Here is a 19,054-nt window from a genome sequence, read left to right as displayed (position 1 = left end):
AAACACAATACCATAAACATATATAATAAGATTTGGGGGTATTAAAACTGGTGTGTCCTCATTTTTAATAATGTGTCTGATTTCACTGAAATTAATCTGTTTCTCTTTCCGGTCTATTAAAAAACGTACCTGAGTTTATCTTGTAATAGACTTTTCATTTTGTGCATGGCTGGTTCTTGCTTAGTGTCCACTATTGCAGAGATAGGCTCTGGCTCTTTACAAGCATTTTAAAAGCATTTATTTTAAGTGGGTGTGTGTAAGTAAAACAGAACAATTACTACAATTTAAAGACAGCACTTATTTACTTTTGGGTATAGAAGTTGGTCTTTACTGTACATTAAGCATTCAGACCTTTCCTGTTCAGGAAAACTAGCAATGTGTTTTTGCCATCCTCTGCTAAGTTTTCCTCTTGTACAACCAATTGTTAAGTACATGTTTTTGGACTGATACTTAAACAAACCAAAAAATTTATATGAAAATTCTTCTGATACACCTAGCATTCTCCATGCCCAAATGCAATTTTTTGTATAGTCAAGAAAAAATACGAGCAAGGAAAAATGAACGATAAATTGCAACCTGCACTTAAAAAGAGAGTAATAACTAAGTAATCTGAGCAATACACAATCATGTGAAATACACTTTGTTCTTATCTAAAGGGTAATATTTACCTTATTGTAAAAAATAAAAAAAAAAAACAAAACCTCTACATACTAGGATTTGATGAATGAATAAAATTATCCTTGTAGGCATATGTACATAAACGAAGCAAAATGCAAGGGGTGTAGCTGTACTGGCTCTAATGTTATACTTCAACTGTTTAGTGAGAAGTAATGATTAGTATTGTTTGGATAATGATGGAGTCATTAGCGTAGTGGGCAATTTCAGGTCAGAAATTATGTAGCTATTTTGGTATGATAACTTATAAAAGTCAATTTACTGTATCTGTATCTGCAACTGTCCGACTTTCAAAGGCTGACATAAGGTAACTGTCTGTACATAGTAAGGCTCCCGGAAAATCCATTAAGGACAGCTAATATTTTTTGAGGTGCATGATAGAAGGCATGTTGTTCCATTCTGGCAAAGCTTAACACATTGTACACATTTACATCATTTTGGCTGCATATTCCTTCATGAAATTAGTATAAACCAGGTCATGGTGCGATAGCCTCAACAATCTACACACCATGGGGCACAGATACTCTTTTTATACTTGTGATTGTACGCACTTTTGATTTTTATAACGACGATGACAATAACAAAAATATTCAACAAATACAGGGAAAAGCCAGGAATAGGTGACTACACTGTTTCAAGTAATATGAAGTAATTACTATAGGGAGAGATTTAAAGAGTTACATCTCCACACTCTAAACAAACTAAGAATAACAGATGACATGAGAAAAATGTTTAAATTATAAACAGAATTAGTTTAGTTTAGTTTTGTTAAGTTTGACGTTTTTGTATGGAATGTTACTTTTAAAAAATTCAATAAAAAACAATAAATTACAAATGGAATTAGTAAGGTTTATGTCAGTTGTTACCTTTAAATGGAGATGATCGAGATCTAGAAAACTAAAGTAAATCAAGACAAGTATACTGCATGTGAACCGCTGCTAAAAAGCAAAAAAAACCCTAATAGATATATATATATATATATATCTCCAGAGATGTTCAATCGGAGTCAAGTCTGGGCTCTGGCTGGGCCACTCAAGGACATTCACAGAGTTGTCCTGAAGCCACTCCTTTGATATCTTGGCTGTGTGCTTAGGATCGTTGGCCTGCTGAAAGATGAACCATCGCCCCAGTCTGAGGTCAAGAGCCCTCTGGAACAGGTTTTCATCCAAGATGTCTCTGTACATTGCTGCAGTCATCTTTTCCTTTATTCTGACTTCTCCCAGTTCCTGCCGCTGAAAAACATCCCCACAGCATGATGCTGCCACCACCATGCTTCACTGTAGGGATGGTATTGGCCTGGTGATGAGCGGTGCCTGGTTTCCTCCAAACGTGACACCTGGCATTCACACCAAAGATTTTAATCTTTGTCTCATCAGACCAGAGAATTTTGTTTCTCATGGTCTGAGAGTCCTTCAGGTGCCTTTTGGCAAACTCCAGCCGGGCTGCCATGTGCTTTTTACTAAGGAGTGGCTTCCGTATGGCCACTCTACCATACAGGCCTGATTGGTGGATTGCTGCAGAGATGGTTGTCCTTCTGGAATGTTCTCCTCTCTCCACAGAGGATCTCTGGAGCTCTGACAGAGTGACCATCAGGTTCTTGGTCACCTCGCTGACTAAGGCTCTTCTCCCCCGATCGCTCAGTTAAGATGGCCGGCCAGCTCTAGGAAGAGTCCTGGTGGTTTTCGAACCTCTTCCACTTAGGGATGATGGAGGCCACTGTACTCATTGGGACCTTCAAAGCAGCAGAAATTTTTCTGTAACCTTCCCCAGATTTGTGCCTCGAGACAATCCTGTCTCGGACGGTCTACAGACAGTTCCTTTGACTTCATGCTTGGTTTGTGCTCTGACATGAACTGTCAACTGTAGGACCTTATATAGACAGGTGTGTGCCTTTCCAGTTCATGTCCAATCAACTGAATTTACCACAGGTGGACTCCAGTTAAGCTGCACAAACATGTCAAGGATGATCAGGGGAAACAGGATGTACCTGAGCTCAATTTTGATCTTCATGGCAAAGGCTGTGAATACTTATGTACATGTGCTTTCTCAATTTTTTTATTTTTAATAAATTTGCAAAAATCTCAAGTAAACTTTCTTTATGTTGTCATTATGGGGGTGTTGTGTGTAGAATTCTGAGGAAAAAAATGAATTTAATCCATTTTGGAATAAGGCTGTAACATAACAAAATGTGGAAAAAGTGATGTGCTGTGAATACTTTCCGGATGCACTGTATATATATTAATGCACTGGATGCACTGTATTAAGCTGAGTTTGAAATTAAATTAAGGTGTTTTGGGGGCATAGTTAGGGTTTAAACTATGAAAATAGGCATTTTTTTAACCACATCCAAAATGTGCGGTTTTTCACAATTCGCGGGTGCTCTAGGAATGTAACCCCCCGTGAGTTTTGAGGGTGTACTGTATATATATATATATATATATATATATATATAAGATACAGAAAATACCACAAGATGTTACACAAAGATCAACCATAACATACCTATCAGATCCTAGTAAATGGAAAACCCGACTTGAATCAGAGATTTCCTGTGTAACCTGTGAAGAGAAACCGTTTATGGTTTTACTATTTACAATTAGTAATTATAGCAGGCAGATACAGTTTATGCATAGAAGATATTTCATGCAAATGTTTCAATATAGCATAACTTTGTAAAACAGAAAGATCTGAAAATTTAGAAAGTCTCAGCTCAGGATGTATATGAACAGATCCTTATGCATACTCGGTTCAGATAAAACATATACTCAGCTGCTGCAAATGTTACATGATTTCAGCTTAATCTGATATAATCTTTCAGTGAAGCTGATTCTTCATGAGTTCATACTACACATAATAAAATAGCTACTGCTGTATCTGGTTTGCAAATAGTGTGTATGCATGCATGTGAGATTTTTAACACAGTTGTAGAATAGACAGAACACTACAAACATTATGCTGTGTATAAAATCTGTTGCTCATGACAGCAATTCACAGTTGGATATATTCACACTAAAATAGTGAAATAGTGGAATGCTGAATGACATTTAAAGCTTTTTTGTTTTAACAATAAAGAAGTGAAGCAAAGCCATTTCATTACTGTGATCTAGTGAAATAGTGGAATGCCTTTTATGATATAATAATATGAAATTATTGTGTAATATAACAATGCCAAAACTTTGCAAAAAAATAAATTTACAGTCCATAACTTTGAGTTATAGAGTTATAATGTACGACAGAATGATTATAAAAGTAAAGGCTGCTAACTACCTCCAATGCTATAGTTGTACTGTAGGATATAGGAAGCTTTTTTAATTTGGTTCACCGATGAAATTGATTTAAATAGCACAAAAGATGATAACAGTCACACTAACTTAACACAACCATGCTTGTGAAAGCTCTACCACTGCTTTCATAGATGGGCTTGTTCTTAATTATATATTTTAATTTAATTCAATCATTCCACTATAATGTCAACCAGTTAGGATATTTTCCTGAAATACTTGTCCAGACATATAAAGTAGTTGTGCTCTTCACCACCTGAAGTTGCTATCTCCTTGTTTCCCCAAAAATAATTTATGGTTCTGTAGTATTATAAAATCTATGAGACAGGGGGTAGTAAACTGACTAATGACCTACAGTACTTCTGCTTTAAAATACTATCAATGTTGACACTGAACACTTATACTGTTTATTTTTTCCAGGCATCTTAATTATTTTTATATGTCAAAACACAAGGAGTTCACATTAGTGTAAGCACAAATTCTGTTCCTGGATAAACTCCACATCCAGGAAGATGCAATGTCTTCCATAATGATTAGTTAATAATTCACAATCTAACTTCTGTGTTACAGCATTGTTTTCAATTAAAAATGAATTATGCATGACTGCTGACATTTGCGAGGCAGGTTTTGATCCATAGCCAGTCAGAAATGCTAAATGAGAAGATGGAAAATAAATTGCAGGTACAGATGGCAGATTGCTCAAGTATACTTTTTTCTCTCTGGAATAAGTACAGTAATGAAAATAACTGTAACATAAAACCTATCAATCAAATACCTCAAATACAAAAAACAAAAAAAACAACACCACCCAACCACTAATTAAGAACTTGACATTATATATAAAATCTTTTTTTTTTTTTTTGATTTCACTCTGAATAAACATAACCTAGGAAAATGTTAAAGGTTTGTTCATTAAGTAATAAGCAGTCTTACCTCATTTGATTTAAAGCTTTTGCCCTGCATTCCATGTTTCCAGAATGCTAATACACTGTCCTGGAGGCACACTAAACAAAAGAATTAATGCTTAGAGATCATGAAGTTTATATGTTTGCCATAAATATCTTGTAAGAATAGTTTTAAATAAATATTACTTTGCAAATTGTAACATATAAAATTTTACATGGAATGAAACTAAGTGAACTCTGATTATTTTATTGTCACGGATCAACTTGAAAATGTGACCCGTTTGGCATTTTTCAGTCCAAAAAAAAAAACAAAAAAAAACTGGACAAGTATTATTTTAGTAATCCAAATAAGCACAACAGAATATCATTCCTTCCCCAGCATATTTTGTCAAGAGAAAGTTTTTATGAAGACTAATCTTCCATAATGATCTACATCATACTGTACTATGCTGTAAGAGTATAATGAAGAAGAAACACTTACCCACAGACTCAATGCAGAAGTCAAAACTCAGCTCTGATGCTAGTTTCTTGCTAGATTTTAATTTACCCAGAAGATTAACAATTTTTAAATTCTCTGGAAAAAAAGAAAACATTTCATACAAACATTTACATATAAAAATCAATCTAAGGCGATGTAATCAAGACTTAAAACAATTTGCTAAAAAAAAAAAAAATGCAGTAACACACGATAATGAAGTTTTTGAAAGGAATAGTTTTGAAAAATACAATTGCAAATAAGTGTATAGGAGAATGTTTTTCTAAGTGGTTTAGAGAAAATGCTTATGAAACTTAAGTGTGATGAGGTTCCTTTTTATGATTGAAAGAATGGTCATCCTGGCTTATTTAACGTGGTAGATACTTTCACCCCTTGTTTTTTTTTAAATTTGCTCCTTGAACACAATCTGAGAACGATGTGAAGTACCTGCAATCTGAGGGGAACATTGTGTACTTTCTTCTAACTAGTGCTGAAACATATGGAAACACACTAGGTTTTCTAATTTTTTCCCATTTTGTCAGAACCTGTTACCAGTTGAGCAATGCTGCTTATAAGTCGAGCATACTTCTCAACCTTGTCAACCAAGTGTCCCACAAAAAACTGTTTCCAATAACTCCAATACAATACATTGATAAAATGAGTGGGGGGAGGAGAAAAAAAAAAACCAAGATGGTCTTTTGAGAACAGTCATATTTTGGCATTAAGAACCAGGTCACAGTACTAAATTTATAAATAACAGTTTATGCTATTTAAAATCCTTTGTGTGGGCCGCAATGTTATTTAGAAGACCAAGCACAAATTTTGAATCACCAATGCAGGTTCTTTGTGATGATTCATCCTCTTTTAAGGGTTTATGCTGAATTTTCTCAATGTGTTTTCTTAAATATTTTCATTTCTAAAACTACTGTTCTACTCTATAAGTAACTCTTCTCTGACTTCAACATGCATCTTTTAAAATACTACTAACTAATGAATATAAATAATATCCAGTCTTTTTCCACTCTGAGGCTAAATTCAGTTGTTCAAGCCTTTTGTTTCAAGGCTAATTCCAGTTATTCAGCTAAATTTAATGTTCTTTTGGCAAAACATTTTTTTTATTCAAAAGCAGAAAATGGTGAACCAAGCAGTTCTTTTTGTACCATTGTCTAGTAGTTCAGCTAATTTATTTTTTCTCTTCTAAGCTGATAAATCAAAGTAAAATGATAGTTATGTCTACAGTCCTTTAAGTATTGCCATCATCAGCATAGCCAACAGGTAATGAAAATATAGGCTCTTTAGTTAAAAAATAGCAGTGACTACTATGAGCTTTGGGTAAGGGAAAGCTTAAATTCAAGAGCTATATTTGGCCCAATATTTATTGATAGAGAAAATAAGTACTGCATGGCAAAATGTGATGCACTTACTATCCAAGCAGACCAGCACAGTGTCCCTTTCAAGTTGTGTAACATGTATAGCATCCATCTGATGACCACCTAGATAGAAATGATTATGTGAATTAGGTAAATAGAGAGTAGTCAAAATGTTATATTAACAATACACACGTTCACTATGAATCACACCAAACTGTTCCAACTAAAATTACTTTATCTGTTAATTATATTAGAAATAACATACTCTCTATTATCATAAAGCTTTTAAAAAACAATCTCAGACTTATAACATATGATTGTACCAAATTAGCATACCATTAAGTCTTTATTTTTTTGTGATTTGGGACAGTACACACCATGAGAAAACTAACAGATGCACTTGTCCTGACATGAAAACAGATGCTGTACTTTTACAATTATAGAAGTAGCTAGCAATTTTTCAGAAAACCACACTGTAGGTTTGTGTTACAAGAATTGCGGTTTGATTGTAGTGAATATTCTGCTTTGCAAACTGTTATACTGGCTCCTTTTGGCTCTAACTATAAGACAGCATGGGACGCAAGATACAAATTTGGCATTTTCTTTATTTCTTTAGTTAGTTATTTGGCTTATTTGCATGATCACTCACAAAAAATAAAAAATTCTGCACCTATATTACTGTATTGTTGTTTACATACATTTAAGAATACCTTTGCTTCAAACCGGACAGTGAAGTAAAGAGAGCATTACACAGATTGCACAAGGAGTTGTTGTGTGGGCATTACTCTGGGCATTGCCCAGAGGGGACTGGGTGGTCTCATGGTCTGGAATCCCTACAGATTTTATTTTTTTCTCCAGCCGTCTGGAGATTTTTTTGTTTTTTCTGTCCCCCCTGGCCATTGAACCTTACTCTTATTCGATGTTAATGTTGATTTATTTTGTTTTATAATTGTGTCTTTCATTTTTCTATTCTTTAATATGTAAAGCACTTTGAGCTACTGTTTGTATGAAAATGTGCTATATAAATAAATGTTGTTGTTGTTGTACACAGAAGTGGTGAAATTAGAGTACTACACTGCAAGAAAATGATTTAGATTTATTAGTCAATATGTAACCCCACTATTAACTAAGAACTAAGCTCTGGGTATTTACTTAAACAATGAGACAGCAGATATAAAAGGCTGAAATGAGGTTTGTGATTGCTGGGGTCACTCTATGACAACATGAGATGCTGGACAATGTTGACAGGATCCGGGTGCCTTATGGATGCTCTCGTGAATCTCTAATGGTGGTGTACAGAACACAGCCCACTGAGATGAAGGCAAGAATATGCACACTGTGGGGAGCTGGGGAGTATCTGAGAATAACATGAGGAGGAGTAGGAGAATATTGCCAAAACTAAAGAATTCTAGTCTGACCAACTCAGCATGTAAACATCCTGATACTCAGATGAAAGATGGAATAGACCACAAGATAAGATGCTCTGGATCACCATCTTTTAATTCCATACCACAGTTCAATATGTATATCCTTGATAATGAAAAGTATATAACAACAGGAACATTTGACAGAATAAATATGCAGACAAATATTCTTTTTTCGGCTGGTGCAAGGCTTCTTATTAGGGTTGAATAACTCATGCTTATTGTTCACATGAAAGGGACTATACAGACTGATGACATCATTTGTAAAACATTTTACTAACAGTAGCAGAAAACAGGTGATATAAACATCTACAATATGTTATTAAGTTATAATTATTTTATATTAGCAGTGATATGTTTTCTACCTTGAAAAATCATTTTTTAAGCAGCTACAGATCTTTATCCTATAAGTTGTAATTAGGCTCCAATGATTTACAAGGTTAACATCACACTCAGTACATATGAAGGCAGCTAAATTCATGTATGGATGAGGTTTAAAGTCTAAAGGAAAAACACTGTTCACTTTCTAGTTTCCTAGAAAAAATTGTTTACCTGAGCCAATCTCTGTAAACCATGATGAGGAAGAATTGAGATTGATGGTCTCAAATCGTACCACTTGTCCAGGCTCACCCCCTCTACTGACTGCTACACATACCATGGGAAATTCCTGTTCAGGAACCACTAGCATCTCAAAGACTTTCAAGGGGTCAGGTAGTGGGAAGTCAAAGTGCTGTAAATGTCAGATAAAGCAAGGAAAAAATAAATCGACATCTCAAATACTAGATTTTATATAGGGGACACAAAGAGAAAATAAACAGAATCCAACAATTAGGGATGTCAGGTATGACAGTGCATTAGTTTCTTTATAAAAAGCAAAAGAAAAAAATGCTGTATAGCCTTATTTATTCAAATTGATAATTAAATTTAATACAATCAAAAAGAAAATAAATGCGTACTAACCTTTATTAACATAAACTTTTGCATGGGTTCATACCACTGAAGGAGGACAATTCCAGACTGCAGAGCTCCACACAGGTACTTGTGTCCTGTGTATGGGTTCCTCACTATTATAAAAAGGACAGTTTCAATAGCCGGATTACACCGCATCTATTATAAGCAATTAAAACATTATTATCCACAGAAGTATAAAACAAATGCAAAATATATTTCTCTGATAATGTCTATGAAAAATAAAAATAAAATATACAGGTAAAATTCTGTTACAATACAGTAAATATCTTTACAACAAAATTTTCATTGCAACAAAGTATTTTTATGGTCCCAACAGTTTCCCCATATGACATGAGTCTATAGGAATCTCATTACTACGAAGTATATTAAGCAGATACTGTCATTACAACAAAGTGCCCAAAAGACCTTGAAATGCCTGAATGAATCATCCACAGAGCAGTTAATTCTGTGGTCATAGCTCAGTTGTGCACAACAATCCCCAAACAGAAACATTGTAAAAAAAAAAATTTCTTCGGACTTTCCTTGTACTGTTGTTTTTTTTTTGCTGTTTTTGGTTTCGGAGGTTTGAGCGATACTTTTTGCTTATTGCTCATCAACATCTGAAAAACATCCATTGGAATTTAACTCATTGTCACCTTCCTATAGAAATGGCAAACACGAAAAAACGATAACAGTTCATATTAGAAAAAAAAAAACTTTACATGTTTTTCAGCTCTTTATTCCGGCAAAAAGAAAAAAGACGTTGCCAGTGAATTCAGAATTTTGCCATTGGCAGTGTCAACTTTCTTGAAAGACCTAGCAAAAAAAGAGGAAAAATCTCGGGTTGCAAATGTATGGAAATTGCTGCATTTGAAGACGCAGAAAAAGCAGTTTTTATGTGGTTCAGTGATGCTCGTTCAAGAAACATTCCTATTAATGAGGCACTCATTCAAGAAAATGTGAGGTTTCTAAACTCTCTTGGGACCTCCCCCGAACGGAACAACATGCTGAAGAGCGTCCCGCATGTCTGTGGAAGACTGTTTATCTGTTGCCAGGGCAATAGCAGCCTCACAGCTCAGTTGCAGCTCGGCACTGAAGCAAACAGAAAAGATCTCAATGGATGATGCAAGGAACAATGTAAATGCGGGGAACAGGATTACTTGGCCACTAACCTGGTCACAACCTTGTCTGACTGCTGTGTCTGTGTAAAGGAGAGTGGCAGATCCCACTACAATAAATAACCGTGCTGTTCCTGTTTCAAGCTGAATAAAGTTCGTTTTGCTAAAGTACTGAGACTCAGCCTCGTGTTGTGGGGTGTAAGACAGGGACTTATAGCGTGACCCCAATCTTTTAGGATTTGTTTCTGTGGCGCTTCAATACAGCGCTGTGAGCCTGTTGTTGCCCTGCCCTGGCAACGGACAAACAATCTTCCACAGACGCGGCTATTGCACTTTGGGACGCACTTCAATGTGACGTTCTCGTGTGGGGAGGGGGTATCCCAAAAGAGTTCACAAACCTCACAATATGAAGAAGAAGAAAAGGATGATTTGGCTTCTGATTGATAACTGTGCTGCCCACAACATGCTTCCGCATTTAGATAATGTTTGCGTTGAATTCCTCCTACCCAATTGCACAGCAGTGCTTCAGCCATTGGGTTTGGGCATCATTCGCACCCTGAAAGTGTATTATCGCAAGGAAATGCTGAGAAAAATTCTCATCAGCATAACTTGTAGACAGCAGAAGATTAAAATTAACATGAAAGAAGCTATTGAAATGATTGCAAATGCCTGGATGCAAGTTAAAGAAAGCACTATAGCAACAAATACAAAATCTCATTATAACGAAATTTCATTACAACGAAATATTTTTTAGGTCCCTGGCAGTTTGTTGTAACGGAATTTTACCTGTATTTGATTGGATAAATAAGGAACCAAAAAATAAATTGCAAAGAAAAGAACAGCATCATAATGTGTACAAGTCAAATAACTTATGTATTATGCATAAGGATTATGAGCAAAGGTTAAAAAGGTTATGAAGAAAGCTAAAAGGTAGAGATATACTGAGGAAAACCTGAAAGACAACCCAAAGAGATTCTTTCAGTAGTCTAGTAGCAAAAGGACAGTCAAGGAGGAAAGAATTGTATTAGAAACGGTAACTGCAAAATAATATACATATTTACACAGTGAAACCGCAAATGCTTTGAATTTTCATTTTGATGTTTTCATACAGTATGTGAAGAAGTTGATAAACTCCCAGCAGCAACAGAGACTATTAAGGAGGTACCCAGTTATGACATACTATGTTTTGGTTGAGGATGACTAATTACCATCATCTCATCCTTATGTCAACAGAAAAATAACTTCTAACCTCGAAGACAAAACAGAAAAAAAAAAGAGTAGTGAATCCAAGTGCAACAATGCCAGAGAGAAGCATGCTTATATCTGAGGTGAGCTGTAGACCGTATGAAGCATCTTACATCAGCACTATAAGCATGGCTTGCTGAATGAAGGAAGTCATCAATAAGCTGCATGCACCAAAAATTGCCAAATAAAAAACTTTTATGAGGATCAGTAGTTTACTATTTTTAGTTGTATATTTCTTTATAAATGATGTACAAAATATCTTAAGGGAAAACAGGCTATTTTAGCTTCAGAATTTTAGTCTTATAATTTGATGGAATGTTTCTGTTAACAAAAGTGTTTGTATATGTTATATAGGAGGAATATTATGCTTCAGTATTTTATGAAGTGTATCAGAGCACAGAGATCTGGAAGCTTTTTGACCGTTAGAAGGATTGTGATAGTAAAAGTAAAATTAGCCTGCGCTGCTGCTTAGAATATACAGTAACTGCCATTATTAATATTACTTTCACACTCATAATAAAAAGAGGTGTTTTATTAAATGTACAGTACATATTTTGTGGCAGGTTGCACATCAGCAGCAAATTACCAACACATTTAAATTACAACCACAAAAGAAAATTCAGAATTAGAAATATGAGCATCTATACTTTGTTGTGTATTGGTCATGCCACAATTATGTAAACAAAGTGAATGAAAACCCACAGAAACAAAGCAGATCACATTATTTCTACCAAAGTAAAATGTTCCACGAACAAAATTAAATAGACAAATGTTACTGGCAAATACTTGTGCTTGAATTCCTATGTTTGCACTCAAAGCAGTTGCTTATGCGGTTTCCTTCACCCACCAAATTTTTAACCTGCTGTTGTATTACATTATGGGTTGTTGTCTAAAATTAAATTTATTTTGGCTGAGAATAATTTTACTGTTTGACTTCTCTTGCTTTCATGAGGCCACTGATCAGGACAAGACCTCATACATATAACTCTATTATTAGAACTTTCAAAGCATCAAGAATTAGCGTTTGTCATGACTATTGGTAGATTTTGCAATGCCCAAACGTAAACTACTGTACACATTCTGTAATCACAGAAGAAAAACACTTTCTGCTTCCCTAAAGGTTCTGTCACATTACTCAAATTTTCCAGTGATTTTTAGTCACAGACTTCATTTACATAACCATAGAAAATCATAGGCAGTTTTGGGACACTTCAGTGATCACCAGTCGTGTAGCCCAATACACCCAACCAGTTTGTGACTAATGTAATGTGCCACCAGCTTTACAGATTTATAAAATATATATCAACAATAAAAAGCAACAAAAAAAGATCTACTCTTAAAAAAGTTCTGGTCTGTGTCCAGATCCTTTCAGAAGTAGCCATCACTGTAAGACTACATGAATGCAATTATCTTTTCCGTTTTACCCAGAGATTAATGTGAAAGAAGTCTTAAATACCTAATCAGCTCAGCATTCCACCTTTATTAGGTTGCCCAACCATACCACAGACAACCATATATGCAGTCGATCATTATTGTTCAGGTTCTTTTAGTTTACTTTTACATTACCAAGTATGATTTTGCATTGATAATGTAACGGGCCAGAAGGCTATGCTAGATAATATTATTCTCATTTTATATTCTTTGAATTTATCGGGAATGCAGTTGAATATGTTCTCCAGAAAGACATTCGTTATAACTGTGTGTTTTTATTCAACACCTGGCTTCAACTATATATACAATTCTGCCTGTGAGTTTGTAATGGGGCAGTGTCATTCATCACCAACGCAGGGTGAGTACAACTTCACATGACTTCAACAGCTATTCATTGACTTCACATTATAAACCCACTTTTTAGACTGTTATACAGCTAGATATAATCCTGTCTAAAACATTAGGGGTATAAGAGAAACAAATTGCATATTTACTTACCAGTGCAACACTTGTGGCATCCTTTTGTGTCTGGGATTTTTGATGTCAAGGCAAACTTTCTGCAAAAAAAAGAAAAAAAAGTATTCAAAAATATTCTTAGTCTCATCTAAGTATAGCATGTAAGGAATACATCAGATGAAGCATACTGACTAATTGTTTAATTTTTTACCAGAGGACAGAAAGATATGGAAGAAGATGATCCATTGTGGCAACCCCTAATGGGAGCAGCCGAAAGAAGAAGAAGAAGATTACTTTTCTTGTTCACAACATATCTAGTGCTGAATCACATCCTCTCATTTAAGTAATACCACTCTGTATTAAGCATTTTATTAAGTGGTTGTGGGTATTTTTTATTTGCTTTTGTGTGCTGTTCCTATTGAAATACACATAAAACAGAGCTACTTTAAGCACCTTTATTGTGTCTGAGTAACAGATGACTAGCTGGCAATCTATTATAGATAAATCTGTTCACCTTAATATTGGGTTGGCACAGTGGTACCTCATAAATCTAGATGTCTGGTTTAAAATTCTGGCCAAGGCATTGTGTGTGTATAGAGTCTGCATGTTCTCCTCCACAAACTCAGATTTTTGTCCCAAAGACAAGTTTGCTAGGTTAACTGGTAACTCTCGTCAGCATAAACGTGCCCTGCGATGAACCAACACCCCATTCACGGTTGGTATTTGCCTTGTGCATGACGTTGCTGGGAAATGCCCTAGCTCCCATGACCCTGCAGTGGACTGAATGGGTTTGATGATGGGTATTAGGATGGAGTATTCTGATTTTCAGCAAATATGGTCATCAGTATAGAATACTTAGGCTAAGTCGGAGTTAATTGTAGTAATTATAATGAGAAGCAAAAATAATCACGAGGTGATAAATGAAAAATCATAAATATTAATGTGATATTATTTTTATCTATCTGTACTGAAAACCTGTTGCCTGAGGATATACACATCTTTGCAGCAGCAAATGAAGAAGCTATTATGCATTATTTGTTCTAGATCTAGGTAAAATGTACAGCTGGATTTAAGAGATAGCACGAAAACATACAGCAAACAGTGCTTCACTTCAATGTTTAAACAACACTAAAAGTACCAATGGTAATATTATCTTTGTTTTTTAATTAGACAAAATACTGTCTCTTCTATTGAAATATTTAAATATATATTTACTGGCAGATAATTATCATAACATAATTTACACACTAGTTCTTAATTAACTGTAAAATAGTACTCAATAGTTTGTATTTTAGCAGGATTGTGTACTAGCCTCATATTAAAACTCATGCAGTTGGCATTTGACAACTGGGGATGAATAAGTCATGAGTATTGCCAGCATAAGCTATAAAAGAAGACTTCAACTCAAATACAACAAAAACATGGTAGTCACATAACTAAATATTTATTTTACATTATACTCAATGCCTACAGTACACAAACACTAATGTTTGCTTACCTTGGTAATATTTTATCAGGAAACCTATGAGTCTGAAGCTGTGCTGCAAGCCCAGGTTTTTTCATCTGTTCAAATAGTCCGATGAGATTGTGTGAATAAAGCTGGAATGTTTTTCCTGAAAAGAATACAATTTGCTTCAGTATATTCAAATTAAATAACAAGGAATAATCTTTAAAATAAATTCAATTTGAACTTAATATTTAATCTGTCTATTTGGTGGGTTAACTGATAAATTCCAGACTGAAGTTCTCAAGTTCAGCCTCAGTGTAAGAGTGTGGCTGCAGGTTTTTTACTCAAACAAATTTAACAAACCAAGGGGTAATGCTTTCTTCTAGTTATCTAATTGTTTAATTGGCTAGTCTTTCCTCACCTCTTAAGATTGATATACAGATACTTTATTAATCCCAAGGGGAAATTCACATACTCCAGCAGCCGCATACTGATAAAAAACAATATTAAAGAGTGCAGGTAAAAACAGACAATAACTTTGTATAATGTTGACGTTTTCCCACTCCCCCCCCGGGTGGAATTGATCAGTCGTATAGTGTTGGGGAGGAACGATCTCCTCAGTCTGTCAGTGGAGCAGGACAGTGACAGCAGTCTGTCGCTGAAGCTGCTCCTCAGTCTGGAAATGATCCTGTTCAGTGGATGCAGTGGATTCTCCATGATTGACAGAAGCCTGCTCAGCACCCGTCACTCTGCCACAGATGTCAAACTGTCCAGATCTGTGCTTACAATGGAGCCTGCCTTCCTCACCAGTTTGTCAAGGCGTGAGGCGTCCTTCTTTATGCTGTCTCCCTAGCACACCACCGCGTAGAAGAGGGCACTCGCCATAACTGTCTGATAGAACATCTGCAGCATCTTATTGCAGATGTTGAAGGACGCCAGTCTTCTAACGAAGTATAGTTGGCTCTGTCCTTTCTTGCACAAAGCATCAGTATTGGCAGTCCAGTCCAATTTATCATCCAGCTGCACTCCCAAGTATTTATAGTTCTGTACCCACTGCACACAGTCACCTCTGATAATCACAGGGTCCGGGGTGGGGACCTGGGTCTCCTAAAATCCACCACCAGGTCCTTGGTTTTGCTGGTGTTCAGGTGTATGTGGTTTGAGTCGCACCATTTAACAAAGTCCTTGATTAGGTTCCTATACTCTTCCTCTTGCCCACTCCTGATGCAGCCCACAATAGCAGTTTTGTCAGCAAACTTTTGCACGTGGCAGGACTCCAAGTTGTATTGGAGGTCCGATGTATATAGGCTGAACAGGACCGGAGAAATTACAGTCCCCTGCAGCGCTCCTGTGTTGCTGACCACAATGTCAGACCTGCAGTTCCCGAGACGCACATACGGAGGTCTGTCTGTAAGATAGTCCACGATCCATGTCACCAGGTATGAATCTACTCCCATCTCTGTCAGCTTGTCCCTAAGGAGCAGAGGTTGGATGGTGTTGAAGGTGCTAGAGAAGTCCAGAAACATAATTCTTACAGCACCACTGCCTCTGTCCAAGTGGGAGAGGAATCTGTGTAGCATATAGATGATGGCATCCTCCGCCCTCACCTTCTCCTGGAATGCGAACTGCAGAGGGTCGAGGGAGTGGCAGACCTGTGGCCTCAGGTGGCGAAGCAGCAGCCGCTCTATGATCTTCATCACTTGTCACGTCAGAGCGACAGGCCGGAAGTCATTCAGCTCACTAGGACATGATATCTTTGGGGCGGGGGTGATGCAAGATGTTTTCCAAAGCCTCGGGACTCTCCCCTGTTCCAGGCTCATGTTGAAGAAGCATTCTTCAAGAAGATGCTTATTTTGCATTCAGAAAAATTTTCCAAAAAAGAAGAACATGGCACACAGTTGAAAGAGCAAGCTGTGAGTAAGCAGCACAATTCTAGGAGGCAATATGTTTAGGCTTGTTGGTGTGGGCAATCTGGAGCTAAACATACTCAAAACTATGGAGAGTAACATTGGTCTTTAGGAGTAACCCACAGTATTACCTTCCTCTCCATACTTAGCAATAATGTGTCAGTTGTGGAAAGCTTCACGTTTCTGGGATAAATAATTATTCAGGTCTTGACAAGGAAGACCAACATAGACTACATCACAGAAAAAGGCAGCAGCGGATGTACTTCCTGTGACAGCTGAGGGGGTTCAATCCACAACAGAAGCTGTTGATTCAGTTCTACATAGCAATCAGAGTCAGTTGTTAGCTCATCTATTACATTGTGGTTTATACCAGCAACTAAACAACACAAGCAAAGGCTACAACGAATAGTCAGGTCTACGAAAAAGATCACTGGCTCCAGACTTCCCACCTTACACATCCAGGCCACAGCTTGTTTGAACTACTTCCATTTACCAGACAGGCCAAAACTAGGCCAAAATAAGCAGATGCAAGAATATTCTTTCCAAAGGCCATCAAGTTCTCAAGTGGTTAATTCCCCCAATATTCTGCAATATTCTTACATATAGTTAATACTTAAACCAGTATTTATTTCAGCATTTCCTGCACTGCCTTTCACTTTGTATGAATATGTTTATATTCTGTGTCTTGTATTTATCTCAGGTGTATTTAATCAATTGTATATATGTCTTGTCATGTGACTATGATGACCTGGAGAGTCATCATAAAACTTAGATAAATATGAGCATACTTTGCTTGATTCTGCCACATATCTGAAAATATGCAATGGCTGAAGCTGGAAGGCCCAATGCAATGTGGAACGACCATATTCAAGGGGCTGTTTTGGGAAATAATCATATGATTTAAGTATACATCTGTTCTGAAACCATTGTGTGTACGTGATTCAGTATGTAGGTTAACACTAGATAAAAAAATACAATTGGAGTACACATTGCATATGAAAAAACTATGATTATGCACCTTCCACTACGTTTTGAATTACGTACAGTCACAATCATGAAGGCCTCACAGCATACCAAGAGCACTGCTGCTATTTTAGACACTCAGCATACTAAGTAGAACATAACTGTTGAAGAACATTTGTTTTCTGGTATAATGTCAACATCCTTTCACTCAGTACATATTAAGAAATGTGCTCAAATCTGGTCTCAAACTTGGACTATCCAGGTTAAATAATAAATAAAAAATAAATTAAATTGGTAAGTAACACCTTGCTGATACAGCTAAAGCTATAAATCGATTTGGAAGAACACCATCAGCTACAGTGGTCCAGGGACTGGAAAACCACCACTGAATTCAGCCTGTTCTTATTAATGAGCACATTTAATTTATATGACATTAAAGTAGTATTCTGTGTTATTCGCTCCTATGTCTGTATTGATTTTAAGCATTTTGGATACAATAAAAGCAGCAACTTTATAGTAAAAGTTTCCTAAAAGCACATTTTTACGAATGAAAAACAGCAAGGCAGTTAAATTATTAGTTCAATTAAATGTAAACCTGACCCAGTAATTTGTGAAACTGTTTAGAACAAAAACCTGTAGCCATAGTAGTTCCCTTCAGGACTAAACTTAGAATCCCTGTTCAAGACTTCTAAATGTTAAAAATATCTAAACAATGAAATAGAAAAAAATGTAATTAAAAATGATTCAACACATACTGAAACCTATCCAGGGAGCTTAATATGTATAAAAAAATTGACATTAAAGTAGAAATACTGTATTTAACTATTCATGTAAGTATTAATACTGCACTGAAAGCTCTATTTAAAATAGCTATTTCTTTTTCAATAATAATTATCAAAATCTAGTTTATATATTTTTTATATTGAAAGAAACCACTTTTCATACAAACATTGTTTTTAATTAATACAGCCAGTCTGAATATATGATTTAAAATGCAATGCTGACAAAAACAAGTTTTCAGCTTCTTAGGGAGGCATTTCAGTACTTTTCAATTACAATGAAGTTCTTTACAGAACACTGATGAGATTTTCAAGGTTTCTGATGTAGTTTAAAAACCTCTCATTGTTTGAAATCAACATTGTGTGATCATTGACAATTAAAGTAAAAAAAACACTTCTACACTGTAGAAAACCTCACATCAAACAAAAGCACATAATCCAAAATAAATTAAATAAAAAGTGACAGGCACAAATGGCAGAATCAGTTTACCTTCTAGCAAAGGTGGATTATAAGGAGACCAGAACAGGAAGCCAGGGCACAACAGGAGACAAGAAGAAATATAAAAATGAAAAAAGCATTAAAGCTGCACAAATCATAAAATCTGTGCTGTGACAGACACACATTGT

General features: G+C 35.8%; 1 protein-coding gene across 3 annotated transcripts in view; it reads right to left on the bottom strand.

The window, feature by feature from the left end:
* The window catches only part of map4k5 (mitogen-activated protein kinase kinase kinase kinase 5), a 173,643-nt gene that overhangs the window by 2,381 nt on the left and 152,208 nt on the right, over window positions 1-19,054 (bottom strand). For all 3 annotated transcript variants that reach the window (XM_039742141.1, XM_039742139.1, XM_039742140.1), the window contains 9 exons: window positions 18,918-18,920; window positions 14,830-14,944; window positions 13,374-13,432; window positions 9,091-9,194; window positions 8,683-8,860; window positions 6,761-6,829; window positions 5,343-5,435; window positions 4,890-4,960; window positions 3,178-3,233 (listed from right to left, as the gene is read on the bottom strand). In XM_039742141.1, coding sequence (XP_039598075.1) covers window positions 3,178-3,233; window positions 4,890-4,960; window positions 5,343-5,435; window positions 6,761-6,829; window positions 8,683-8,860; window positions 9,091-9,194; window positions 13,374-13,432; window positions 14,830-14,944; window positions 18,918-18,920 — 748 coding nt within the window. The remainder of the gene's footprint in view (window positions 1-3,177; window positions 3,234-4,889; window positions 4,961-5,342; window positions 5,436-6,760; window positions 6,830-8,682; window positions 8,861-9,090; window positions 9,195-13,373; window positions 13,433-14,829; window positions 14,945-18,917; window positions 18,921-19,054) is intronic.

This window comes from Polypterus senegalus, chromosome 18 (assembly GCF_016835505.1).
Source record: "Polypterus senegalus isolate Bchr_013 chromosome 18, ASM1683550v1, whole genome shotgun sequence".
Classification (NCBI taxonomy): Eukaryota; Metazoa; Chordata; class Cladistia; order Polypteriformes; family Polypteridae; genus Polypterus; species Polypterus senegalus.
The sequence above is the reverse complement of the archived record's forward strand: the minus strand, read 5'-3'. Positions and strand labels throughout refer to the sequence as shown.